General features: G+C 56.6%; 1 protein-coding gene across 3 annotated transcripts; it reads left to right on the top strand.

The window, feature by feature from the left end:
* Window positions 1-923: 923 nt before the first annotated feature.
* On the top strand, window positions 924-25,972 carry NECTIN2 (nectin cell adhesion molecule 2). Of its 3 annotated transcripts, none has more exons than XM_028530012.2 (9): window positions 1,039-1,367; window positions 11,131-11,520; window positions 14,874-15,170; window positions 16,296-16,413; window positions 16,638-16,786; window positions 22,890-23,046; window positions 24,392-24,455; window positions 24,596-24,694; window positions 25,331-25,972. In XM_028530012.2, exons 1-9 carry the CDS (start codon window positions 1,274-1,276, stop codon window positions 25,595-25,597), a joined length of 1,635 nt encoding a protein of 544 aa, XP_028385813.1. In that variant the 5' UTR covers window positions 1,039-1,273; the 3' UTR covers window positions 25,598-25,972. The 3 variants fall into 3 exon arrangements, with proteins under 3 accessions (XP_028385815.1, XP_028385813.1, XP_035868959.1); XM_036013066.1 differs by having other exon boundaries at window positions 22,890-23,043; XM_028530014.2 differs by lacking the exons at window positions 22,890-23,046; window positions 24,392-24,455; window positions 24,596-24,694; window positions 25,331-25,972 and adding an exon at window positions 20,248-20,957 and having other exon boundaries at window positions 924-1,367.
* The last annotated feature ends 1,188 nt before the right edge of the window (window positions 25,973-27,160 follow it).

Raw genomic sequence — 27,160 nt, forward strand, 5'->3', positions numbered from 1 at the left:
TAGGACAGGGGGGTGGATGCGCGAAGGGAGGCACAGAAAACAGGCAGGGGCACAGACATCGAGAGAAACACGGAGGGAAACAAGAGACAGACACACAGAAACACACATGCACACAGAGTCAAAGGGATGGAAAAAGCCACGGAAAGCAAGCGAAACATAAACAGTGATAAAAAGAGAGAGGACAGAAACACAAAGGGACACCTAGACGTTAGGAATAAAAGACTCAGAGATAGAGAAATAGAGACGAAGAAAACCCAAAGATAAAGACACAAAGACGGAGGCACTAAGACAAACAGAGAAACTGAGAAAGAAGCGATGCAGCGACTCCCAGCGTTCGATGAGAAGGAGAAGAAGATTAAATGAGAAGCCCGGAAACGCGACAGTCACACTTCGAGGGGTGAGAATAAAGGTCGAGAGGCGGAGGTAGGTTAGTGTCTTGGCGTGAGGGCGGGGCTTCAGAAGGGGCGAGCCTATGAGAATCCGCATGCTTCACGCAGGTGTGACAAGAAGGCCTGGACTAAGACTGAAAAGGGCGGGGTTAAGAACTTTAGGCGGGGCTGACACCAGGCGTCCAGCTTTCCCGGAAAAAAACGGAACGGACAAACCAGTGAGAGGATGGGCGGAGGCGTAGCTTCACGTGGGGCGGGGGCAGGGGACGGAGACTGCCGGAGCCTGAAGGGGGCGTGGCAGGACCTTCGAGGAGAGGCCTGTGGACTCGGACTGGGGCGTGGGGTGGGGGTGGGGCCCCTCGATAGAAGCGGGGGCGGGGCTAGAACGCAAGGGGGAGGGGCTTATAGGCGAATGAGGGTACGGAGAATTCTGGGGGAGGGGCGAATTTGGAATCGTGGGGAGCGGCAGGTGCCGAATCCTGGGAGGGGGCGGGTACCGAATACCCGAGGACCGGGAGTGTAGAATTCTGGGAAGGGGCGGGGCAGAAAGCTGGGAGGGCTGGGCGTAGAATCCCGGGGAGCGACAACTTGGAATCTCAGGAGGGGGCGGGGCCGGAGCCCTGGATCAGCTTGGCGGGGGGGCAGCGAGAAAGGGGGTGGGTCCTGTGACGTCAGCGAGTCCAAACCTACTGAAAGAAGCTAGGGGTCGGAGTCAGGCACGGAGCCGGGAGGGCCGGGACGGAGATCCGCGCCAGGAGAGGACACAGCGGGAACCGGCCGGAGAGCCGGGGCCCCTCAGGCACCTGCTCGTTTGCCCAGTCGATTGGCGCACGCAGAGCCACACGCAGGCCCCTGCCCGGCCTCAGTCCCTCCCCGGGCCCCCCATGGCCCGGGCCGCAGCCCTCCCGCCGTCGAGATCGTCTCCGACGCCTCGGTTGCTGCCGCTGCTGCTGCTGCTGCTGCCGCTCAGAGAAGCCGGTGAGTGACCATAGACGCTTCCTTCCCCGAGCGGACCCAACCCTTCCCCAGCTTCTGAGTGGGAGAAGCTTGAGCACCTTTCCCCACCCCTCCCCCAGTTCACGGAGCCCCTGTCTCGCGCGCCCTTTTCCTGACTGGCCTCATCGACTCCAACACCGCCCCCCACCCCATTCTCTCTCAGATACTCCGACCCTTACCTCTCAACATTCCTCTCATCACCAACACCTTTCTAAATGCCAACTCCCCGACCTACACGGGACTTCCGTTACCCCCTGCCCCTTCCTCAGACTGTGGCGCCTAAAGGGTTAAATCCGAGGCCTCTAGCCCCCTCCCCACCCCGCGCCGTTCAGTTAATCTGGATCTGGATTTCCGTCTCCGCTTCCCTCCTCTGGAATGTCTCCCACTCCCCCCAGCCGGAGGGTCGCGATGACGAGGCGAGATCACCCCCCCGTTTTTTTGTTTTCCCAGGGTTGGGCATCTGAGGCCCGGGAGAGATGAGGACACGGGGCCAGATGTGGAAGTCCCCAAGAGGGGCAGGGAGCTCGACTTTCGGTCCCTTGGAGAGACAAGGATGAGAGTTGGGGAGACCTGGGGAGGGCCCTTAGGGAGTTGAAGCCTTTGACTCCTGGGCTTCAGAAAAATTAGAGGCTGGGAGCTCTGTTTCCTGGGGCTCAGGTAGAATGAGGGCTAGGGGCTATGTCTACTGATACTCTAACAGAATTGGGGGCAGGAGCTCAAAATTGTAGGTTTCAGATTAATTGTGAGTAAGAGGCTCTGCCTTCTGGGTCGCAGTTAGAATCGGGGGCGGGGGGCGCGGTGCAAGAGGCCCTATGTCGTTGGCTTCAAATTTAATCGTGGGATGTGGGCTGGGATCCTGTCTCATAGGTTCGAGATGTAATGGAGGGCCAGGGGTTCTGTCTGGAAGCTGGAGGCTCGGTCGCCTGGGTGGACTAGGTGATGGAGTAAGAGGTCGAGTCCCGAAGGCTGGGACCATTCCCTTTTGTTTTGAGTCGTTCACTGGGAAGTCCCTGGGGAAGTTTTTCCGGTTTCACTTTAACCGAGCCCGAGCAGATACCGGCGGGCGCTCTCCTGGCTCCCGCTTCCGGACTCCAGAGTTTCGGGACCTTATCTTTCCTGTAGTCGCGCCTTTGTCCTCGGAGCGGTGCGGGAGGTGGAAGCGAGGAGACGCCGCCCTAATCCCCTGCTCCTCCCTCTGCTTAGCCCCGTAGCCCTTTCCAGTTTCCCACCCCCAAACCCGGTGGGGGAGGGGCTGGGAGGGAACAGGTGAGGCAGGCTGTGGCCCCGCCCCTTGCAGGTGACCCGACTGTTTATCCCCCAACTGGAAGCTCAGGATTCTAGGTTTCACAAGGGGGTCGTGGGGGAGCCTTGGGTCACCCCTCCGGCCTCAATTTTCCCAGCATGTCTCTTGAGTTTTCTCCCAGCCTTGACCTAGAGCTAGAGCTGGGTACGGTCTTTTCCATTCTCTGCCTCTCCCTTCTGTGTCAGAGATAGGGATGTGATCACTTCTCACCTTTTGGCTAAGATCATGTGCCAAACAGGGATGTGAGGTCAGGACCTGCTATCCCTGGAGGAATTCTCGGACTCCCCTTTGGACCAGGCCTCAAGCTGGTGCTTGATCTCACGGAATGCTGTAGATCGTCCCAAGGTGTAGGCCTTGTACCTGTTTCCATTTTGCAGATGAACTGGGCTTGGAAGGGGCAAGCAAGCCGCCCACCGTCCCAGGATCCACAGCCAGGCCCACCCCGGGAAGCCAGACAGCAGACTTCAGGGCCTTTCTTGGTCCTGCTGTACTGGGTGGGCTCCAGAAATGGGGGCCTATAAGCCCCCACTTCCTCCCTTGTAAAATGGATCACAGTCCCTTCCTAGCAGGGCCACTGGGAGAATTCCAAGTTCCCACTGATCCCACGGGAAAGCTCTTAGCACCTGAGGAAGGGGCCTTCCTCTTCCCTGACCCTCCATCCCTGCCTGCGCCTTTGCTCTCTGCCATCTCCCTCTCTGCCCCTCCCTCCCTTCCTTCCTCTTCCCTCCCTCTCCCTCTGTCCCTCTCCCTCTTTCCCTGTTTTCTTCTCTTCATTTCTCCTTCTCTGTCCCTCATCGGTCTCCATCTCCAGGCTCCTCTTTCTCTCTTTCCCTCTCTCCACCTCCCTCTGCTTTCCTCCCATCTCTATTTACCTGCCTCTCGCTGCCCGCTTCCTTCTCCTTGGCCTGCACGAACGAGGGTGCACCGCCTGGGCCTCCTGCTTTTCGCTGCCCATCCGTGTCAGCCAGGCAGCCCCATGTCGTGGAGGGGGGTGGGAGCAGAGGGGACTGCAGGCCTGCTGTCTCTTCTCATTAGGGAAGGGAGACTGGCAAAGGGGGTGATCATATCACATGATGGGGAGAGGGATCCGTGGAGAGAGAGGCACAGACGAGGACAGAAGCCAATGGAAGGAAGGTGACAGAAACAGATGTAAGGACGGGGAAAGAAACCCAGGAATGGAGCCGAGGGATGGGGGAAAGGGGGAGGCAGAAAGATGCTGAATGGGACAGAGGAAGGCTGGTGGAGGAGACCCCAGGATAAAGGCAAAATGGCCTAAGCAGACAGACTTGGAGGTGACAGGTAGGGAGCTCAGAAGAACCCTGTCGTGACTGGTGGAGATGCTGTGACCCCGGGAGGCCAGGGCGCAGGTTTCTCAAGGCCAGCAGTGGTGGGGGGTTAGGTACAGGGAGCGGTGGACATGGGAGCGACAGGGAGTTGGGGACGCCAGCCAGCTCCCCCGCTCCTGCCTGGGACACTGTTAAATTTTTAATGTCCCTGAGCTACAGAGAAATGAAGCAGGAGGGGGAGGAGAAGAGGGGACCCGGTGAGGTGGCTCAGGCAGAGAGAAGGGGTGTCAGAAGTGTGGAGAGACATGGGGAGACCCAGGAAGCGGGGAGATCACAACCTCAGAGACCCTGAGAGATGTGGACCAGAAAACCTCGAGAGATCAGAGACCCGGGGAGGCGCCGCAGAGAGCTGCACCCCCCGGGGACCCGGACCCAGACCTGGAAACCCCAAGACCACAGATGTCAGCAATACAGAGGCGAGAGGACGGGAACAGTAAGGGATGTGGGTGTATCTCCTTGGGCTAGTGACAATGTTCTGAAGTTGGTGGAGCTGGCGGATGCGCAGATCTACAAAAACACTGTAAAAGCCATTGAAACTGTACGCTGTAAATGGGCAAATTTACAATCGGAGATATATCTCAGTAAAGCCATTAGGAAGAATAGGGGAGACACAAAGCAGAGACCGGCGTCCCTGGGAGCTGGAGACTCGGGGGCCACATTGGGACCCTAAGAACCAGATGCCAAGACAGAGACAGGACCAGAGAAACAAAAACATTTAGAGTAGCGGGTGGGGGGGGTCTGTCTGAGTGGCTCAGCCAGCAAGGGGGGACCCCACAGGGGAGGCCCTCTGAGTGTCGAGCCCCTGTGGAGAGGGGAGGCAGGTGCGGATGTCCAGGCTGAGGCAGACAGCCCCATACCCTGACGGATGCTCACTGCCCAGACTGGCTCCGGATGTCCGCTGTGGGGGTGGGCACTGTGATTAATGCAATTAATTAATTAATGAGGTGGCTGAGGCAGCAGCTGAGGCCAGCGCTCAGGGCACGCCAGCCTTCAAGGGCCTCCTGGAGTCTGGCCTCACCCTGTGGGCGAGGGCGGGTCACGCCGAGCTTTCTAGTTTATAGGTCTGGGGGGGGGGGGCGGTGAGCCAAGCCCTACGGGGCCAGCTGGGTAGGAGCCCAGTCCCAGTCCCTGAATACCAGCCCCTCAGCCCCCTCCTCCAGGGCTCAGGAAGTCACTGTGTCCCCTTGTTTCTCTGCCTTATCCATCCTTCTGTGGATCTCAGGTTCAGTGTCTCTGTGCCCCAAAGTTTTCCCCTGGGCTTTCCATGAGTTACCCCACTCTGCCACCATAGGAAACCTGCAGGCCGTGGCCATGGGGAAAGGAAGCGTGTCTGAGGACCCAGCTGACACCTCATCAAGCTGTCACCAGTCTGGCCTCCTGAGAGAAGTTGGTGTTCCCGTAGCCACTCTCCCCCTCACTGTGGGGCTGGCTGTGTCCCGGCCAAGGTCAGAGCACCGGCACTGGCCCAGCAGCACACTAGCCACCAGGGTCCTCACTCGGGCCAGCCGTCCTCCTGGCTTTGTCTCCCCTGCCTGCACCCGAACTGCAGAGCATCTGGGCGTTCCCCTCAGTGTCCATCCACGTCTTCCCAGCCATCCCAGCACCTGTGTGCATCCCAGTCCAGTTCGTCCTCCATCTCCCTGGCCCAGGTGCCTCTTCTTCCCCTGGGTCCTGGCCCCACTCCATCCTGAGGGCTCTTTCTCAAGCACAAACCTAACCCCTGCCTGTAACTCTCTACGGCTCCCCAGTACCCCCAAGAAAAAGGCCAAGCTTGTACTCAACCTCATCCTGTGTGGTCTGGGACACTGTTCGTTTCCCATCGCCCTCTCAATCATTCACTCAACACACTTATGGAGCTCCTGCAGTGTGCCAGGCACCATGCTAGGCTCTGGGGGTGCCACGGAAAACCGGACACAGAGGCCGAAGATCCCTGCCCTCCCGGCCCCCGGCACCGATTTGCTAGTGGAGAAGAGACGTCAGGTGCTAGAGGGAAAAATAGAGTTTCGTTGTTTTCATTAGGGTGATAAAGACCCAGTTGGAGGCAGGAGGGAGCCGTGGGGAAATGTGGGGAGAGGGCTTTCTGGGGTCAGGGAACCGCATGTGCAGAGCTCGTGCAGAGACCCAAGGTGAAACTTGCCCGGCGCGTCTGAGGAGCAGCGAGCAGGCGGATGTGGCCAGAGCAGGGTGAGCCGAGGGGAGAGGGTGGGCGGTGGGGTCAGACAAAGGACGAGTACAGGCTGCCAGGGCCTTGTGGCCGCTGCAAAGACGTGAGCTTTTTTCTCTGAGAGCGAGCCACGGGAGGGCTCGGAGCCCAGAGGAGGTGCCTGATCTGCTGCCGTAGCTTCTAACAGGACCCCCCCACCCCGCCCCCGCCAGCTGCTCGTGTGAACAGACTGGGAGGCAGCTGCCCTCCTCCGTGGGGGGAGGACCGGGAAGTCCCTGGCAGTGGACAGGCCTGGGGTGAGGGCAGCGCAGGGGCAGAGGGGCCCGCTTGTAGGTGTGTTTTGAAGATGGACTGACAGGTTCCTGATGGATTGCCTGTGGGACAAGAGACACAGGGGGCTCAGGGAAGACTCCCGATTCCGAACCTCTTACTGAAGTGGGAATGCCTAAAAAAGAGACTGTTAATGCCACGCGGACCGAGTCAGCCTGCCCATTCATTCAGAAGTAGAGACATAGAATGGGAACCCTGCAGCTGCGGCATCTTAGAACCTAGTGAGGGCAGGGAGAGGGGTGTGGGCCTCTGGGACAGAGTACTGGGGCTGAAAATTACCTGAGGAGTTTGCCACAAGCAACTGAAAGTAGTTGGTTGTTGTTTCAACCCTCTGAAGCCGAAAGTACTGAGATGCCACCAGCCCCCCAGGTGTGGGAGGGCAGCCTCCCTTAGAAGAGGGGTGAGAGCACCTTGAATCACAAGGACCTAGAGAGGGGTGAGGGGCTCTGTGCCCCTGGACCTCAGTTTCCATTGAAAAGGAATAGGGCCTCCTCCCCCAGGAAGCCCTCCCAGCCTCTCTGAGATGGGTCAGGCCCCTGCTCTGTGTGCTTCCTCCACTCCCACCCGCCCCCACCCCTTCCCTCTTAACAACAGCCCTGGTGATGCCTTTTTTCATCACCAAGTGTCTTCCCCACCGCAGTGTCAGCTCCCGATGGACAGGCACCTGATTTTGCCTGGCACGCCTATGGCTCAGAGCCTGGTCCTCAGTCAACAGTGTTTTTATTGAGCACCTCCTACGTGCCAGGCCGGGTGCAGGCTGTGGGGATGCAGGAAGGAAAGGACAGAAAAAAGCCCTTGTGTGGGGGGGTGCTGACTCTGAGCCCCTGGGGTCTGTTTATTGAGTCACTAGTTGGATTGGCTTAGAATGGGGTAGAATGGCTGAGCAGAGCATGCCCCCAGGGCCTGCCCTCTCCCCTTCACTAAATCCCTTCAGGTTCCACACCAAGCCTCAGTCCCAACTTCTGAGTCTTTCTATCTACACCTTTCCCCGGGCCTTTTTGCTGTCTGATAGCCCACTTCCGTCTGCCTCCACCCTCCCCTCAGACCTCTTGGCTTAAGCCAAGTCATTCTCCTGCTGAGGGGCCCTTCAAAGGCTCCCACTGGCCCCAGGGAGAATGCCGGACTCTCTGGTCCCACCCTCCTTTGCTCTCTGTGGCTCACTGGCCTGGGTGTTTTTTCCTGGCCGATTGTGCTCTCTTCCTTACCCAGCTAGAGGGGGGCGCCGCCTTTGGGGGCCAGGTGGGCGAAGGGCAGGATGCGGGGCAGCTGCACCCAGCTGTCCCCCACCACAGCCCCACGTCCATTTTTGTGTGCGACTGGACATTTCATCTTCTGTGCTGCTGGTTCAGCTTGAGATGGTGCTGCGGGGGCTGAAAGTGAACACAGGGAGAGCTGGTGGCCTCCTGTGCTGGAGTCGGCCGTGCCGGCCCTGGGAAGGCCTAGTGGAGAAAATCGTTCTGTGGCGTTGTCACAGCGGGCCCTGCAGGGCAGCTGAAACGTCCCCATTTTACAGATAGGGTGACAAGGCCACCCACCCAGAAAGTGCCCCAGAGGGAAGCCCACAGTGGTCTGCTCCAGAGTCTACACTCTTTTTATTTATTGATCTAAGAGAGAGACATCGATTTGTTCTTCCACTCATTTATGCACTCATTGGTTGGTTCTTGCATGTGCCCTGACTGGGGATCAAACCCCTAACCTTGGTGCATTGGGACATTGCTCTAACCAATGGAGCTACCCAATCTGGACCACAGTCGTACACTCTTTTTTTTTTTTTTTTTTTTCCTAGTTTATTTTTAGAGAGGGGAAGGGAGGGAGAAAGACAGGGAGAGAAATATCAATGTGCTGCCTTTTGCACATACCCAGACCAGAGGCTGAACCCAAAACCCAGGCATGTGCCCTGACCAGTGATCTCTTGCTCTGCAAAACAGTGCCCAACCAACTGAGCCACCCCGGTTAGGGCCAGAGTCCCACACTCTTGAGACTGTGATACGACCCCTCTGTAAGGGAGCCCGCCATCTCCCAAGGTGGTCCGTGGGTTTGAGTAGTGGGTGTGTGTGTAGGTATTTCGTGAGATTGTGTGTGTCACAAAATAGGCTTCACGGACGGCTTCCTTCCGGAAGTCCCTGGGACTGGCCCCATTTGAGAGGCGGCCTTTTGCCGGGCACCCTCTCATTAGGGTCACCTGCTAATGTGCCCTGGGCTCTCGGGTGAGGCCGGAAGCTGGGCAGCAGTTGCCCTTTGAGAACAGGGCGTGTGCCCTTGACCTTGCCTCAAGGCTGAGTGTCAAGAGCCACTTGTAATTATACTTAGCTGGCTGTGTTTATTTAACAAGCCACTGATCTTGTATTTCCTGTGGCCTTGAGGCACAGAGAGGTTAAATGACCTGCCCAAGATCACACAGCTCTGACCGGGGAAAATTATAACAGTGAGAACTTGTAACACACCTCCCCATTCTTTTACATTGTTTCTGTAAGTGCTGATTCCGACTAATATGTAGCTTGCAAATGAAGGACATGTTTGTGTAAGAGTCCTACTAAACTCACTTCAAAAGATACAGACTCAGACCCTCAGGCAGCCCAGCTTTGGGAGGTTCGCTGACCTTCAGCCATGGAGGCAGGATGATATGTAACCGGGAGGATGGGAATCCAGGAATTACTAAACGGGGATGACTAAACCATTAGTTGCCTTACTGGAATGAACTGTGCTAGTCTGCATGTAGAGAGCTTTCTAACCCCCCACTCCTTTTTATTTATTTATTTATTTTTTTAGAGAGGGAGGGGAGGGAGATAGAGAGAGAGAGAAACATCAATGTGCGGTTGCTGGGGGTTATGGCCTGCAACCCAGGCATGTACCCTGGCTGGGAATTGAACCTGCGACACTTTGGTTCGCAGCCCGCGCTCAATCCACTGAGCTACGCCAGCCAGGGCTCCCACTCCTTATAAAAACCTCTGCCTGTACTAAGATGTGGAGATAGGCTTCGTGATGTGAGTGCCCCATCTTCCTGGGAGGTGGGCTTGGAGACTCGAGTCCCCCACCTTCCAGGTGGCCGGCAACTGAATAAACCACTTTCCTCTCCATCAGCATCTGCTTTTCGAGTACTGGCTTTGGCAGAGGTGGGCAGCCAGGCCTGCTTTCTGTAACACAGCAAGCAAGTCCCAGAAGAGTCAGGATTCTGACCCCTCAGTGGCCGTGCTGGGCTGTCTGGCACAGCAGGGAAAGATTCTCTCCCCCCACCCCCCGAGTTTTTATTAAAAGTGAGAAAACAAGAGATAAGCTGAGAAATAACAATAGGTGTTGACAGAAAAACTTGAACTCCGAGTTCAAGTTCACAGCAGCTTCATTCACGATTGCCCGAAAGAGGAACAACCCGCCGTCTCCCCGGACAGTGGAATATTATTTGGCCGTGAAAAAGGCTCCACGTACTGGCAGACACCACAGTGTGCACGGATCTTGATAATATTATGTTGAGTGAATGAAGCCAGCCGCAGAAGGCCCTGTGTTTACATGGAATGTCCAGAATAGGGCCGTCTACAGAGAAAGAGATTAGTGATGGCCGGGGGGTGGGGGGGGGGTGGAGGGGAGACAGGGAGTGACTGTTAATGGGTCCAGTGATTTCTTTGGGGAGTTACAGAAATGCCCTAAAATAGATTATAGCACTATATTCATAACCCTTATGAATATACAAAAAGCCATTGAATTGTACACTTTTAGTGGGTGAATGGGAGTTGTAGCTCAATAAGCCGAGGCTAATAAAAAGAGAGGCTGGGAGAGCTGTAGGTTTTGTAGAAAAGTGAGGGAAGGTACCTTACTGCAGGAAAAGATGAAGACAATCCTCAGACTTAAAGTTTTAAAAAAAAATGTTTTTGCCCTGGCAGGTGTGGCTCAGTGGATTGAGTGCTGGCCTGCGAACCAGAGGGTCGCAAGTTCAATTCCCAGTCAGGGCACATGCTTGGGTTGTGGGCCCCTGCTAGGGGGCATGCAAGAGGCAACCACACATTGATGTTTCTGTCCTTCTCTTTCTCCCTCCCTCCCCCTAGCTCTAAAAATAAATAAATAAAATATATTTTTAAAAGTTCTGAGAAAATGTATTTTGTGATAGGCTTTTAGTCATTTAATTGATTTTGTTTCAGAGGACGGTTTTTCCTTCCGACATTTGATAATGTAAAATCCTCAAAACACACAAGTGTGAGCTGGAAAAGTGGCCCCTCCCCCACCCGCCACCCTTAACAGTGGGTCCCTTCTGCCACATTTGCTCCTTCTCGTTTTCTAAGCCTTTTTTTGGAGTTTGCTGAGAATACGTTTGAGAGCATACTGCAGACGTGACATTTCAACCCTGTATCTTCTAAGAAAAAGGAATACTGGGTACCTATAATTCCTTCATAACATCTAAAAATGTTAACAGTAAATCCATAATATATAATATGGGCCGGACTCAACATACCTTTTCTGGCTGGCCTTTTTGGAATTGAAACTTTGAGAAGGCTTAGGCATTGTATTTGGGGCCTGCGTGTGCCCCGGGGGCCCCCTTGGTGACAGCCCTGCCTGGCCTGGGGGTACCTGGGTCCCTCCCCCGCCTGACCTCTCTCTTTGCTCTCTCCCCAGGAGCCCAGGATGGGCAAGTTCAAATGCCACCCGAGGTGCGGGGCCTGTTGGGGGACACGGTGAAGCTGCCATGCCACCTACTGTCACAAGGCCCTAAAGTCAACGTCTCGCAGGTGACGTGGCAGCGCCTGGACCCATCCGGGAAAACCCAGAGCGTGGCTGCCTTCCATCCGTCCCATGGTCTCAGCTTCCCCAGCCCACAGTTCAGCAGCGAGCGGCTGTCCTTCCTCGCCATGGGGCTGGGGCCCGGGGCCCGGCCCAGCCCAGAAATGCAGGACGCCACACTGGTCCTCCAGGGGCTGAGAGTGGAGGACGAGGGCAACTACTCCTGCGAGTTTGCTACCTTCCCCCAGGGCACCAGTCGTGGGGTGACCTGGCTTCGAGCCATCGGTGAGCAGGGCGAGGGGGACGGGGAGGTGGGGGAGCCCCCTTGCGGGTCTGTTTCTCTCTGCTTTCTCTGTAGTCTGCCGTTCACTGGCAAATGCTCGTTAAGCACGTACTGTGTGCCATGCCGTTCTGCAAGTTTTGGGGGTACAGCAGGCAACAAGGCATGCCACACATATATTTGAGGACCTAGTGTGTGCCAGGCAGTATACTGCCTAGTATTCAGGCAGTATAGGCTCTTAGGGATAAAGCAGTGAGTAAATAAAAATAAGGAAAAAAAGAGAAAGGCAGGTGGCTATAGGTACTATGGAGGCTGGAGAGGCACAGGTTATAGTTTTAGCTAGGGCGGTCCGGTGGTATCTGAACGGGAACTGGAACGAGGGGAGGGGCTCCTGCGGGTCTGTCTAAGGGAAGAGAGTTCAGGCAGAGGGAGGAACATGTGCAAAGGCCCTGTGGCAGGGCCAAGAGGTCTGTGCGGCTGGAGATGCGTGAATGGGGGGGAGTAGGAAGGGACACAGTCAAGGAGGTGATGGATTGTAGACAGCCTCATAGACCACATGGAGACTCTGGCTTCTGACCTGAGAGAAAAAGAGCTACGGGAAGTTCTGCACAGTTTGTGGTCTGACTTGGGTTTTCACAGGCTCCTTCCAGCTGCGAGTGGGGGGTGAGGGTGGGAGCTGGGAGACCTCAGCGGAGGTGACCGCATGAGTCTGGGTGGGAGACGAGGACGTCCGGACCACGGTGGAGGCAGTGGATGGGAGTGGGAAGTGTTTTAGAGGCAAAGCCAGAGGATAATCACATGAGTGGACAAAGGAAACACCAGCATGTTGTAATACAGTAAGAGATGGAGTAGCCTCTTTTTTTTTTAGATTTTATTTATTTGTTTTCAGAGAAAGTGGAAGGGAGAAAGAAAGAGGGAGAGAAATATCCATGTGCAAGAAAAACATCAATGGGATGCCTCTCACGTGCCCCTAACCGGGACCTGGCCCACAACCCAGGCAGGTGCCCTGCCTGGGAATCGAACCAGTGACCTTTTGGTTCACAGACTGGTGTTCAATCCACTGAGCCACACCAGCCAGGCCCTGCGTGGCCTTATTTAGATAGAACAGTCAGGGAGAGCCTCTTATTCAAGTCCTGAACCATAGGAAACCCACCATGGGCATGCAGCCACGAGCAGAGGGAACAGCACGTGCAAAAGCTGGGCTGTGAGCTCACGAGCTTGGCACGTTCCAGGAACAGAAAGGAGGCTGCGGGGGAGCGATGGCCGGGCTCGAATGACCCTCAACGAAGCGGGGAAGCCAACAGGGCTGGGCTGCCGGGGCCTCCGAGGCTCCATCCAAAGCCATCAGGGCACCACGAGAGCACCCTGGTCAGGGTGTTAAAAGTATTAAAGGACAAAACTGGGGGGGGGGGGGCATTGACTGGGAAGACAAAGGGAGGTGGAAGCTGGGAGGCCAGGCAGAGACGGCATTGCCCTGGAAGAGGCGGGAGCCGTGGAGGGGTGCGGAGAAGCCGGTGGAGTGGAGGCTGCTTCTAGGGGAGAGCAGGAGCTCATGCTCGCACCGAGGGAGCGGGGTCAGGACGGCTCCCAGCCTCCGGCTCCAGCACGAGGGGAACCGGCACAGCCACTCGTTGGATGGGGCAGACTCGGGGAAGGCATTTTTTTCAAAGGACACTGTTTCTACTAAGTCTTGGCATTCCCCTGGAAATCCACCTTTCCTCCGAGACTTCCCAGAAGTCATGCCGCTCTGGACACCTTATTTCCCCCTCTCAGCCCCAGCGAGTGTGAGGAGTGTACTGTGTGCTGTTCTGGGTAAACACTTCTCTTTTTAAGGAGCTGAAACTACAAGTGGTTTCGCATAAGTCAGCGGCCAGCTCTTGTCCCCCAACCCTTGGCAGAGGTCTCCTGTGCACTCATTTGTTCTGCTCAAGATGTCTCCGCTAGCAGGGGCACAGGGCCGCCAGACCTCTGCTTTCTTGAGTGGAGCCGCTATAAGTGAGCGCCACTATCGAGCAAGAGGTGGGGGTCAGGAAAATTCCTTTGAGGAAGCGGGGCTGGGATCTGGGGAAGGAAGGAGAGCAGGCCCAAGAGAAGGGAGGCCAGAGCCAGTGCCCCACAGTGGGTTAGGAACTGCGTTCGGGGCTGGGGCTGGGGGTGGAGGGTGGAATTCCTGGAGCCAGCAGAGGACAGATGGGAGGGGGACCAGGGAAAGGTATGCGGGGGGCCATCCGAGGCTGTGATGGTCGGGGAGGCGGGGGAAGAAGAAGAAAGGAGAGGAGGGCTATACCACGTTAGGAAGCTCAGGAGATACCCAGATGGAGAGGTCCAGAAGGAACCAGAGATGAAGAACTCGGGACAGTCTGATTGTGGACACACGTCAGTAACTGTGGGTTCGCGCTGTTCCTCATGGAGGTTTGTGTTCCTCCTAATATTTCCCATGTTTGTTTGTTGTTGTTGTTTTAATTTTTTATTTTAGAGAGAGAGAAAGGGGGAAGAGAAAGACAGAAACATCAATTTGTCGAACCACTTATTTATGTACTCACTGGTTGAGTTTTTAAAATTTTTTTATTTATTTATTTTTAGACAGAGGGGAAAGGAGGAAGAAAGAGAGGGAGAGAAACATCAGTGTGTGGTTGCCTTTTGCTCTCCCTGTACTGGGAACCTGGCCTGTAACCCAGGCATGTGCCTGGTATGGGAATTGAACTGGCGACCCTTTGGTTTACAGGCTGGTACTCAATCCACTGAGCCACACTCTCCAGGGCTGATTTTTTAATGTGTTCTGACCGAGGATCGAACCCACAACCTTGGCGTATTGGGGCAATGCTCTAACCAGCTGAGCTACCCGGCCAGGGCATATTTTTGCACATTTTCTGAGAGGATGGTTGAAGGGGCTAAACTAGGATGAGCGGTGGGTTTCTTCATTGCCTTTCTCCCACTTCTGCCGCCACAGTCTGACGGCCATTGCAGGACAAGGAGTAGCCCCTTCCCTTGGACCTCTGAACCACATTATTTTGCTTGGGCTTCTCTTTTTAACTCCCAGCCTCTTCCAGGCTTTGGGACACTGCTTTACGATATAATGGCTGACGCCTAGGCAGAACAGTGATTGCTAGGCACTGTTCAGTTTATTTGGATGTCTCTCTAGTGTCTGCAACACTTCTGGGGCGGGGGGTACTTTTATTATCCCCCCTTTACACAAGGGGAACCTGAGGTCCAGAGTTGGGGGATTCCTCGCCCAAAGCTGCGCAGCCGCTGGGCTGCAGAGCTGGGATTTGAACCCAGGCACTGGGGGCTCCGCTGCTGATGGGTGTGTTGAGTGTCCACGGGTGAGGAGTGACCGCCCCCTCTGTTCCCCTCCCAGTCCAGCCCCACAACCAGGCGGATGCGCAGGAGGTCACCGTCGGCTCCGAGCCGGTGCCCGTGGCCCGCTGTGTCTCCACTGGGGGCCGCCCGCCCGCCCGGATCTCCTGGTTCTCACCCCTGAACGGAGAGGCCAGGGAGAGCGAGGTGCCCGGGCCCGCGGTCGGCACAGTCACGGTCACCAGCCGCTACACCTTGGTGCCCTCGAGCCAAGCAGATGGTGCCAAGGTCACCTGCAAAGTGGAGCACGAGGCCTTCAAGGAGCCAAACCTGCTGCCCGTGACCCTCTCCGTGCACTGTGAGTGTGTTGGGATGGGCCGCGCCCTCGCTCTGTCCTCACTGACTGTGCCCGGGGGTGGTCTCCCTCGGCTCGGGCCAGGCTCCACACTGCCCCCCTGCCCCTCGTCCACGCTTCTGCACAGGCCCCCTGGGCAGCACTGACACACTTCCCCCGCCTCGTCTGCACTGGCTGCACAAGGCTCTCTCCCTGCGGCCCCCTCCCTCGGGCCCCCAGCAACAGCTTCTCGGGCTCCTTCACCAACCGTGTCGCCTCCTGAGCCTGCCCAGCCCAGCCCACAGCAGCTATAAACCCCGCCCCCCCCCCCAGCACTGTATACTGACCTTCCTGCAGTCTCCACACCAACTCCTGCCCCCCCAGATGACTCCTGTGGGCTCCGCTGGGCCCAGTCAACACTGGCTACCTCCAGTGTATTCATACCAGCTCTTCCGAGCATGGCACATGCTGACACCCCCAGTGCTACCCTGGCACTCTTCCCATGGGTCCGGCCCACTAGTGACTCCACCCTCGGCCACCCTCCAGACACAACCCAGACCCTGGCGGTTTTTAAAGGTTTTATTTATTTATTTTTTACGGAGAGGGGAAGGGAGGGAGAGAAATACCAGTGTGCACAAGACAGATACCAATTGATTGCCTCTTGTCCACCCCCAACAGGGGACCTGGTCTGCAACTCAGGCGTGTGCCCTGACTGGGAATTGAACCAGCAACCTTTCAGTTGGCAGGCCAGCGGTGCTCGATCCACTGAGCCATGCCAGCTAGGGCCGTACCCCAGCATTTTTCACATTGCTCCCCAGGCAGTGCCTTCCGTTAGTTAAACCAAGGTTTAATTAGACTTTCTTATCTGCTCAGGGCGTGTTGAAAATAACACACACTATCTCTAGTGGCTCCCTCAGGTGCTGCCTGCACTGAAACAAATAAACTTTCTCCAAGCGATCGGAGGGTGTGTGGACAGAGGCTGTGTTGGCCTCAGCAGAGGACACAACCCAGACAGATTTGCCCCCGACAGTTTCCATGGGTTCCCCTCCTGCCAGCCCCTCCTGTTTCTGTAGGATTCCACCCACCTGCTTACCTCTCAGCCCCTCTGGGATTCTCCCATCTCTGAGCCAGTCCCCCCAATTCCTCCAGATCCCCCCGAGGTCTCCATCTCTGGCTATGATGACAACTGGTACCTCGGCCGCACTGAAGTCACCCTGAACTGTGACGTCCGCAGCAACCCGGAGCCCACAGAATACGTCTGGAGCACGTGAGTCCTGGGTGGACCCGGACTCGGGGGGTTCTGAGGGAGGGGGGCTGAAGGCCTCAACCATGAGTCCACCAAAACGAGGAATCTGGCAGTTTTGGGGTCTCAAGTCAGGAAGCAAGTTGTGGCTTCCTGGAGCTTGGCTCCTGAGGGCTGCGTCATTGGGCCCGGGCCAGTGCTCCTCTGTGGTACCTGCTGTCCCCTCATGTGACCTCTGCATCCTCCAGGACGTCAGGCGACTTGCCAGCCTCAGCAAAAGGCCAGGGCCCCGAGCTGATCGTCTACTCGGTGGACAGACTGGCCAACACCACCTTCGTCTGCACCGTCAGCAACGCCCTGGGCATGGGCCGCGCCGAGCAGGTGGTCCTCGTCCGAGGTGAGCTGGTGCTGGGGGCGGCCGGGCCTGCTCCCAGGTATTCCTCCCCTTTGGCTCCAGGGGCTGCGCTGGGAGAGGCTGTGCCGCCGGCCAGGGGAGGGGCCCAGACCCAGCTGCTGCCGGGAGAGCAGGCCGCTGTGGCTTCTCTCTCGTGCCCCAGGTGGGGTCTGGATAGGGTGATAGGGTAGATGTGGGCAGAGGAGCCTGGGAGCTCGAGACGTGTGCTGGGAGGTAGGGCCGGGGAAGAGACGCAGGGACGATGCCCCAGGTGCCAGCCGGGGAGATGCGCCCACAGAATCACATCACTGGTGCAGAGGGACGCACATCGGGTGGTCAGAAAGGACCAACAGACACAAATTTCTTAGGGAGTGCTGGTTGTTACCGTCTGGAAGCTGCTTTCACTGCACGTGGGAACATTTGTGTCCCTGGAGCTGGCAGTTAGGAAATGGTGACTACTGGTGGAAGGGGTCTGTGGGCAGGAAGCTCTCCGAGTCTCCTTGACATGAACTCAGACGCAGAGTCTGAGAGGGAAGGGATGGAGGCCAACTCAGCTGACGCACAGGCTGCGGGAAGTGGGGCCGAGATCACAGCTGTAGACCCACACACCTGGAAGGAGGCAGGGCCATTGCGGGGCTGGGCAGCCCGAGACTCAGACACCCACTGGCCCTGTGGCTAGGAGCAGAGTCCCCTCCCTGTCAGAGCCACAGCCGGCAGGACCCACACCCACAGGTAACAGGGCCTCCCTGTGCTTCCAGATGCTCTGGAATCAAAACAGACTCACCCGTGACTAACCCTAACCCACACACTGTCACCACAGCACACACCCCAAGGGGGCAGGGCACCAGTCGAGACGGCGAACAAAGCCAGACAATACCCAGCCAGAGCCCGGGAGTCTGGGAGACACCCACCCTGCATGGCTGTCCATGACACACACCTGTGCACACACAGCATGAGGACCGGGGCCTGCTCCCCTCAGAAACATGACCGCAGATACACGCATGCACAGCCATGTGGACGGACGTGCCCCTGCACTGGGAGACAGATGGACACAGACCCCCTTCCTGGTACCGTCTTACACCGCACACACAGCTAGAAGAGACACCTGGGTGACAACCGGCCCCTCTTCAGGGAGGCGGGCACTCGCCAGGGGGACGTGATGGGCCTGCTCAGAAACACTGTCACACAGGGCACACCGGGGGAGAGGGCCGGCCCGCCTGGGCATGTCGTCGCCTGAGGTCCACAGACACACACCTGAAGGGGTGGGGACAGGATCGTCAGACACACTGCGGCAGGGAAGGACTGTTGATCCTCACGGATCAACGATCACGTCTTGACTCATACAGATGCTGAGAAACTCCCCCAGAAACCCCGTTATAGATTGTCTTTCCACAAAGAGTCATCTGACAAATATTCGCTGACATTTCCTCTTGGCCGGACTTTCTCCTTCACGCAGAGACCACAGTGGTGGACGAGACACAGTCCCTGCCCTCGGAGGCACACCCCGAAAGCTCAGCCCCACCCACCCAGCAAGGCACCCAACTGGAAATACACCCCAGAACCTCCAACCCAGAAACATACCCGAGAAACGGATCCCCACCCACACTCGGTTGGCAGGCACCTCCATGGGGTGCCACCTGCCGAACACAGACACAGTCACACTCGAGGACCATTGGAGGAACAGGGAGCCACAAAAGCATGCCCCCCCCCAAAAAAAAACGACACACACACACACAGGGAAACGCCAAGGTTGTCCACCACCAGGAACACGCCAGGTCCCGAGTTCAGCCCCTTGCCGGCACTCAGCCAGTGAAATGCTCAGAGGCCTGTCAGGACAGGGGAAGAGGGGGGGCACTCAGCTGTCCACAGAATCACACTCCCGCGCTCTGCCTACCCCAGAGGTAACCACAGACCCACCCAAAGTCAGCACATGGTCACAGACACACCTACAGGGGAACACCGACCAGGACAGGGGTCCAGACCCAGGCGGAGGGTGTTCGGCGGAGAGCCTCACCCATGGGAAAACTCCCTGCTCCTGGCCGTCGCTCCCAGGGATTTCAGGGACACAGACACCACAGTCCCCGCATGTGCAGGCCCGACGTGTCGTCACAGACATAGTTCGGGGCTCACACCAGTGCAGGCCTGGTCCACTGGCCGCCACTGCCGGCTGTACCTCACTTCAGGGAGACTATGGAGAACTCTCAACCCACAGACACTCACCTGTCATCTCAAAACACCACCCCCAGAAATGGGCAGACGGTTCCACCCTGAGTGTGAAAACCAGTTTCCAGATGCTGTGGATGAAGCCCGCTTCATGCCCCCCCCCCCCCCCCCAAGTGTCTCGGGGAGGCACATATTTCCCCCGCAAAGAGGCTCACAAACTATTGTTTACCCTTCATACTTGAGGTACAGGTTTTCTGCTTTTTTTTTTTTTTACTGCCACCTGAGTCACTAAACTGATTTGACAGCCTACTGGCTCGGGAGCCCCGCATTGAAGACATCCAGAAACGGATGCCCTCAGGACCTGGGGCGGCCCCCTCAGTGTGCAGAGGTGGTGGGTGGAGGGAGGGTCTGGTGTAACTGGATCCCTCCTGGTCTCTCCCCTGTGCCACCTGCTGGGTGAAGGGGGTGGGGAAAGGGCGGGTGTGACAAGGTTCCCATCCCAGCAGCACGTCTGTCTAGGGTATGGGGCCCCCGATGCTCCCTCCCTCCCTGCGACACCTCCCTCCTCTGCCCTCCCTGGCTTCCTTCTCACTCCACCCCCATCTTTCCCCTACTGTTCAGCCACTGCAGGGAGCACTAGAGGGTGAAGCGACAGTAGTCTTGCTGAGCCTCATTTTCCACACTGGGGGCAGGTGGCCCGGGCAGGAACCACGCTGCCCAGACCAGGTGCTCCCGGTGCTGAGGGGGCAGTTCTCCGGAGGCCCCGCCCCCTCACGCTCCCTCGAATCCACCTCTCCCTCTTCCTGGCTGGCTCTGCCCAGAGATTTCATGATGCTGACCTCAGAGCTCATCCATCCTCGAGGGGCCGCAAACTCACACACCTCCTGGGTCCCAGCAAGCAACCTGGTGGCCAGGTGTGGCACTTAGTTCCTTTCCCAGCCACCAGCCTTCTCTTGGGGTTGCCCGTCACCGGCCGGAGGACGTGAGACCTTGTGTTGCCAAATCTGACTTCCACCCCCCTGAATGAAATCTGGAATTTTCAGTGAAATCACCTGGTGTTTGAAGCGTTGGCTGGCAAGTTTAGTGACACGGGGCTGGGGAAAGGGGACGCCTGGGGCCCCCAACCGGCAGCCCCTCGGGTACAAAGCCTGCAGTGGAGTGAGCGGGTTCGCCCCTCCTGCCTCCGCTTTGCCCAGCATCTCCCTAATTCCTGTCACTGCCCGCTCTGCTTCCCCCAAGATGTATCCTCTTGACCGCGTGTCTCCCTTTCTCTCTCTCTCACCCTCCTTCTCTCTCCTCAGACACCCCCCGGGCCTCTCCCCGAGACGAGGGTCCCATGGTGTGGGGGGCCGTGGGGGGGACACTGCTGGTGCTGCTGCTTCTGGCTGGGGGGGCCTTGGCCTTCATCCTGCTGAGGATGAGGAGGAGGAAGAGCCCTGGAGGAGGAGGAGCAGGAGGAACAGGAGGAGAAGGACGAGACAGCGGCCGAGGATCCTACAATCCGAAAACTGAAGTGTTTGAGAACGGGGGCCCCGTCTACTGGACCACAGCCCCCGGGCCCCTGCGGCCAGACGGCAAGGACACGGAAGAGGGCTTCGAGGAAGAGGAGGAGAAGGCAGAGAAAGGCCTCATGCTGCCTCCGTCCCCGGCGCTCGAGGACGACATGGAGTCCCAGCTGGACGGCTCCCTCATCTCCCGACGGGCGGTTTACGTGTGACCCCCGAGACGGACGGACAGACAGACAGAGACAGAGCCTGCCAGTGCCAGCGTGGGCTCCAGACTGATTGGACTCCTTTGCCCGGGCGACACTGGAGCTCAGATGCTACCTCCCGCTTCCCTGGGATGCAGAGGGAGGTGGAACGTCTCACACTGGACTTACGTCTGCAGGGCGGCGTGGGGGAGGGGCCCGCAGAGGGGCCCCCCCTCCCTGCCAGACTTGTTTTTGGCTCTGGTCTGCCCCAGCCCCTGCCTTGTGACACTCAGGAGTTAATAAACACCTTGCAGGAAAACACCGGGGGTGTTTTGTAATACACTGGACCCCCTCTTGCGGGGTAGAAGAGCTGAACTGGGCTCCAGGCAGTGGGAGCCTGGTGGGGCTAGCCTTGGGGAGGCTGGGGGGCTCTCACCATTTGGGTCCATGAAGGACAGCTCAGATGCCGAGACCCCCGAGGCCAGTGGCAATGGGATCTGGGCTCAGAGACGACAGTGCTTGGACTCAGAGGTTCCAGGCTACCTCCCGGGAGCAGTGGCCAGGCCAGGGCCATGGGAGGGCAGGCTGCCCCCCTGGCATTTTCTGCCCCAAGATGCAGGGCAGGCGGGGCGGCTGAGAAAACAGGAAAGTCCCACCCCTCCAACTGGCCTTTCCCAGCCTCCTTCCTCTTTCTTTTTCCCTGGGGGCCCAGCTAGAGGGAATTTCAGTGATTCGGAGGGAGGGGCTGCAGCGCTGTACGCCACCAAATGCCCCCAACCCCAGGCTGGGGACTGAGGTGTGGGCGTGGGAGGGGCAGGGGTAAATCCCAGTCCTGTCAGTGCGGCCCCCCCCCACTCCCCATGGCCGCACTGTGGGCTTTGTCTCTGCTCCTGACGCTGTCACGCAGCTCCATGGGCTGAGCTCCATTGCCCAGTCTGGGGCCGTTCACTACTTACTGGTGAGTTCACTTCTACCAATTTTGATTTCCGCTCAGCTTCTGGACACACAGTGGTAACCAGGGCAGGCCTGGCCCTGCCCTCCCAGGCATGCAGTCAGTAAGGGCGACAGAGAAACAGTAATTTTAGGATGGCACGGATGGACTGAGCGGCAATTACTGTTCTCCTACGCCCTGATCCTCCCAGGCTGTGGAACAGGAAGTGTGGATGGAAATCAGGCCAGGCCAGGGATACAGACGAGATTCCTCTGGGGGCTTTTATCTCCTCATCTAACCAAGTGAGCTTCCTGGACCCCTGAGGGGGAAGCCTGTGGATGGGGCTTTTGCTCACAATACTTCCTCTGGTTGTTTATTGTCTGCACCTCCCCCTCCCACCCCCTGCCCTTCTCCCCACTGTGGGAGGGCAGGGCCAAGAGGGCCCCGTGCAGGGATTTTGTCAGTCTGGCGTATAATAGGTCCCGAGCGCCCTGTGCCCGCCCCTCCTGACCCAGCTAGCAGAGCCAGCCTGCCCTTGGAGCTCACAGCCTAGTGTGGAAACTGGCAGCCAGGACGGAGGTAATTGCTCCAATAACAACTGTAGGAAGTGCAAAGTGCTACCCAGAAGCCCAGGGGGCCGTAAGCTTCTCTCGAGCCATTTCCCGTTAGGTTGGAAGAGACCCGACCCTCTGTCCAAGATGACTCCTTTCCCCGTAATGAATGACAGGTTATAATCCCAATCCCAGAATCCCACCCCCTGCAATTCTCTGCCTTTTAGACCCACTCCCCTCCCCACCGCTTCCCTTTCCTCGCTTCCCTGCTCTTGCCCTCATCCCTCTGCTCCTTGCTGTTCCTTAAAAACCACACAAAGCTTCCTCCTCAGGGCCTTTGCACTGGCTGTCGTCTCTCTGCCCGGACGGCTCTCATGTTCTCATGGGTCACCCCGTACAGCCCCTTCAGGTTGTTGCTCGAATGTCACCTTGCAGGAAGGGTCTCTGACTGCTGACTCGGTCACTTCCCATCACCTTCCCCACTGTGTGGTTTTATCGTACCTCACTCACTGCCACCTGCCATGTCAGCTCTTGTTTCTGTACTGTTGGTCTCCCTGCCCAACTAGAACCTAGTTCCGTGGGGACTTTTGTATGTTTGTTGTTCGCCACACTGTTCCATAAAAAGTGCTCAGTAAGGATTAGTTGAATGAAAGGATGTCTGTCCCCTGCCTTTGAGGCGGGCAGCTGGGTGGTGACTCGGGGAGGTGGGCTGGGAGTAAGGGGCTGTGGCTTCCTCATGGAGACCCCCTTACACTGTCCCTCTTCTTGCAGAGTCCCCCAACACAGCAGGTGCAGGGGCCACGGGCGGCATCATCGGGGGCATCATCGCTGCCATCATTGCTACTGCTGTGATTGCCACAGCCATCCTCATCTGCCGGCAGCAGCGGAAGGAACAGAGGTTGCAGGCGGCAGAGGAGGAGGAGGAGGAGTGAGTGATGCAGGAGGGGTTCCGGAACTGGGGAGCCCAGGCTGGGGGTGAAGGCGGGAGAAAATCATCTGTAATGGCTGCGTGAAACAGAGACACTCAGTGACTATGGCATGTGTAGGGTGGGGAGGGGAGAGTTTGATTCTGGCTCATAAAGCACGGGTATGACAGCCTCGTTCTGTGGAGTCATCAGAGCCCAGGCTCCCGCTATCTTGTTGCTCCACCTTTGCTCACGTTTCAAGATGGCTCCCCACTCTTCTCTCGTTATCTGTGTACTTGACAACAGACATGGCTATCCTGGCCTCAAAGCCCTCATGCCTGCTGGTGGAAAAAGGAATATAGAGGATATTCAGCCACCCTATAAGGGAATCCATCACTTCTCATTTCCATTGGCCAGAACCTGTCACGTGGCTGTCCACAGCAGCAAGGGAAGCTGGGAAATGTAGTCTTTATTCTGGGTGGCCGTGTACCCAGTAAAATCTTTACTAGTATCAGAAAGGAGGAGCGTGAATATCAGGGAAACTAGCTACATTTCTCTGTTTATGGCACCTCTTACGTGCCAGGCTTGGTGAGATGTATTTTATATATGTAACATCAACACAGCCTCTTCATCTATTCACCGATTCAGCAAGTATTCAGTAAGTACCCACTCAGAGCCAGGCCCTGGAAGTTAGGAATGCAATGATGAGACAAGCATGTAAAATGTGTCCACACACATAAACATATGGAAACATAAGTTCTTTCTGTCTTAAGATTTTATTTATTTTTAGAGGCAGGGAAGAGAGGGAGAGAAACATCAATGTGTGGTTGCCTCTCACGTGGCCCCTACTAGGGCCCCGACCTGGCCCACAACCCAGGCATGTGTCCCGACTGGAAATTGAACCGGTGACCTTTTGGTTCGCAGCCCACGCTCAATCCACTGAGTCACATCTGCCAAGGCCATTCATTCATTCATTCTTTTAACAAACATTTACTGAATTCTTCGTAGTGGGTCCTGGGAATGCCTTGTTGAACGAAGACCTCGTTTTCTCCCTCACATTGCCCACAGCTGGGTGCAGTCACCCACTGACATCAGAAACGACATTGCAGATACAAACTCAGTTGTGTGCCTGAGACGGGAGGTATACTGTTAGATGTGATCATGTAACAGGAGACCCTGATCTTCCTGGAGAGTCGGGGCAGCTTCCTGGAAGAAGAAGATTCATGGGATAAGTAGGAGTTAGCCGGGCAAGGGGAGCAACGGTGGTGGAAAGGGGTATCGGGCAGAGAGAAGAGCTTGTGCACTGGCCCCAGGGTAGGAGGGCTTCTTGGGTCTGAGCCGCCACTTGACCTACTTCCCACCCCACAGCCTGGAGGGGCCTCCCTCGTACAAGCCGCCCACACCAAAGACAAAGCTGGAGGAGCCAGAGATGGTAAGCACTTTGTGCGGCGCCCAGCCACTCCCACCTCCATGCCCACCTTTCCTCAGCAAGGCCAGGGCTGGGAGGAGGGGGCTGCGTGGATGGGCCGACTGTCCGGGGGTCCTGACCTGACCCGTACCCTCCCATGGCAGCCCTCCCAGCTCTTCACTCTTGGGCCTTCGGAGCACAGCCCACTGAAGACCCCCTACTTCGATGCTGGCATCTCCATCGCTGAGCAGATAGGAACTCAGGTGAGGAGGAGGCTGGGCTCAAGGGCTCAGTTTAAGGGCCCGGGATCAGTCTCTGACATAAGAGATCGAGGACTGAAGGTCACAACTCAAGTTCAGAGCTCTGTCTCTGGCCAGAGATTAGGGTTGAGATATGTTTAGAATTCAGTGGGTGAGGTCATGACTGAAAGACCCAAGGGCATGATGTTAGAGTATAAAGTCAGTCAGTGAAGATTAGTTGAACGTCCACATTGGCTAGATACTGTAGGACAAGCCGGTCACTTCCCTCAGCGGTCTACTGGAGGTCAGGGATCAGATGTGGAGGTTGTGATGAGTGAAGGTTTCAGGGGCTATTTCAGGTTTAAGGTTAGGTAGTTGAGATCAGGACCAAAGACAAAGGTTCATGGGGAAAGACTTGGGGTCAGGAATCAAGAGACAAAGTAGAAACCCAGGATGGACGGGGGAGAATCCATGCTCTGGGCTTTGAATTAGGGACAAGCTGTGATTGTCCCAGTGCATTGCTGACCCAGGTGACAAGGGTTGAGATTGGGTCTGGTCATCATGGGCACATGGTCAGGATTTTGGAGTCAGGAGGCAAATTGGTATTCTGTGTCATGCTCAGAAGGTGACCTTGGGCTCCTATTCCTTTCCCGCTCCCAGGAAATGCCTCGGTACCATGAGCTACCCACCTTAGAAGAGCGACCGGGGCCCTTGCTCCTGGGGGCCACAAGCCTGGGGTCCCCCATCCTGGTGCCTCCAGGGCCGCCTGTTGCAAAGAGGATTTCCTTGGACCTAGAAGATGAGGATGATGAGGACGAAAACTACCTGGACAAGATCAACCCCATCTATGATGCCCTGTCCTACTCTAGCACCTCTGATTCCTACCAGGGCAAAGGCTTTGTCATGTCCCGGGCCATGTATGTGTGAGCCACCATGGCCCTGGCCTCTCACCTCTCTGATCCCTCAACTTGCTGCCAGGGGTCTTAGTGTCCCCTGACCTCTGACCCAGCCAGCCACACGCATGTCATCTGTGACTTCTACCTTGGTGGGTCCACTATGACCTCTAGCCCATGATCTCTGACCCAGAGAAAATGGCCATGACAGTGGAAACCTGGCAACCTTATCTCATGTGTTGGAAAGGGTAGGGTATGTATCTGCACAACCTCTGACCCAAGCACTCCTAAGATGGCAACCTTAGTTCACACCTCTCATATCCCAAAATCTCCAGTCTCCTCCCAAATCCTTTCAAAGACCCTAGCCTCTGATTTGTCCTCAGGCATTAAACTCCCAACAGCTCTGCTGGGTTGGATGTTGGGGGCAGGCACCCTGCTGCTCAGACCTGAGCCCTCCAGGCAGCAGAGCCCCACTCTGGCCCCCCACCTGTTCCCCAAAGATGAGAGGGAAGGGATTCCCCCTCTCCCTCCTGCAGGCAGGAGTCTCAGGGTCCAGGCCTTTCTTTGAGTCCCCGCTTCCCCATTTCCGGATTTCAGGAATTCAGCTCCAGTCCAGGACTAAAATGAGTGAGCATCATGCAGAGTGTGCCTTGCTAGCTCCAGCCTTGAGAGAATTTCTTGTTACTTTGAAGACAACTAAGTCCTTTTACTGCTGCTCAGTGGGATGGGACCCAAACATCTCCCCGGGAGTGGGGGGTGCAGATGGGGATCTGATAGTTTTGTAATATATTATCTATAAAATATGAATTTACACATTGACCAATTCTCAACTTGGGTTTTCTGTGGGGTGTGCAGGGGAGGAGGGTGGGACATGGTGGGTAATGAACACGGGGCCCAGGGCTTAAGGCAATCAGTAGACTAGAAGTCAAGATGGGTTACAGGCAAAACCAGAAGAGCCAAAGACGTGAAAAAAAAAAAATTAAGTGAGGGGATAATGAGAAAAATACATAAACCAAAAACAGTGATGACTAATGGAGGCGGGTGAATCCCAGCATGGTGGTTAACAAAACAGTGCAACAGCAGTCTAACGGTTAACGAGCAGAAATGAATGGTACAGACACACAAATGGTAGTAATTGAGTACAAGGGGTTCAAACTTAATGCATAGGTGGCAAGAATAGGCCAAGGGCAAAATTATGTAATAGGAGCTCAGGACATGATGGGTAATAGATCCGGATGAAGGAGCCAGAGGCAGAGATGGATAATGAAGAAATAGGGGCTGCAGGCATGCTGGGTAATAGACTCTAACATAGTTAATTGAAGAGCTAGAAGAACGACAAAAGTGAACAGGTACAACAGAAATAAGCTGAAGGTAGTATAGGCCAGGAGTCCCCGGGCCGCGGACCGGTAGTGGTCCGTGTCCTGTTAGGAACCGGGTTGCACAGCAGGGGGTGAGCGGCGGCCAAGCGAACCGGTCCTTGGTGACAAAAAGGTTGGGGACAGCTGGTATAGGCAATAAACCTGAAATGAATGGGGCAGGGGCATGCTGGGTAATGGGACAGGAATGAATGGGCCAGAGATAGAACCCGCAGCTACAA

The sequence above is a fragment of the Phyllostomus discolor genome, chromosome 12 (genome assembly GCF_004126475.2).
Source record: "Phyllostomus discolor isolate MPI-MPIP mPhyDis1 chromosome 12, mPhyDis1.pri.v3, whole genome shotgun sequence".
NCBI lineage: Eukaryota > Metazoa > Chordata > Mammalia > Chiroptera > Phyllostomidae > Phyllostomus > Phyllostomus discolor.

Bases quoted from the DNA above. Each gene is read 5' to 3' on its own strand.
- NECTIN2 (XM_028530012.2), top strand. From the start codon at position 1,274: ATGGCCCGGGCCGCAGCCCTCCCGCCGTCGAGATCGTCTCCGACGCCT. The intron at 11,521-14,873 runs GTGAGCAGGGCG...TTCCCCTCCCAG, and splicing joins GACCTGGCTTCGAGCCATCG to TCCAGCCCCACAACCAGGCG. The intron at 16,787-22,889 runs GTGAGCTGGTGC...CTCTTCTTGCAG, and splicing joins GCAGGTGGTCCTCGTCCGAG to AGTCCCCCAACACAGCAGGT.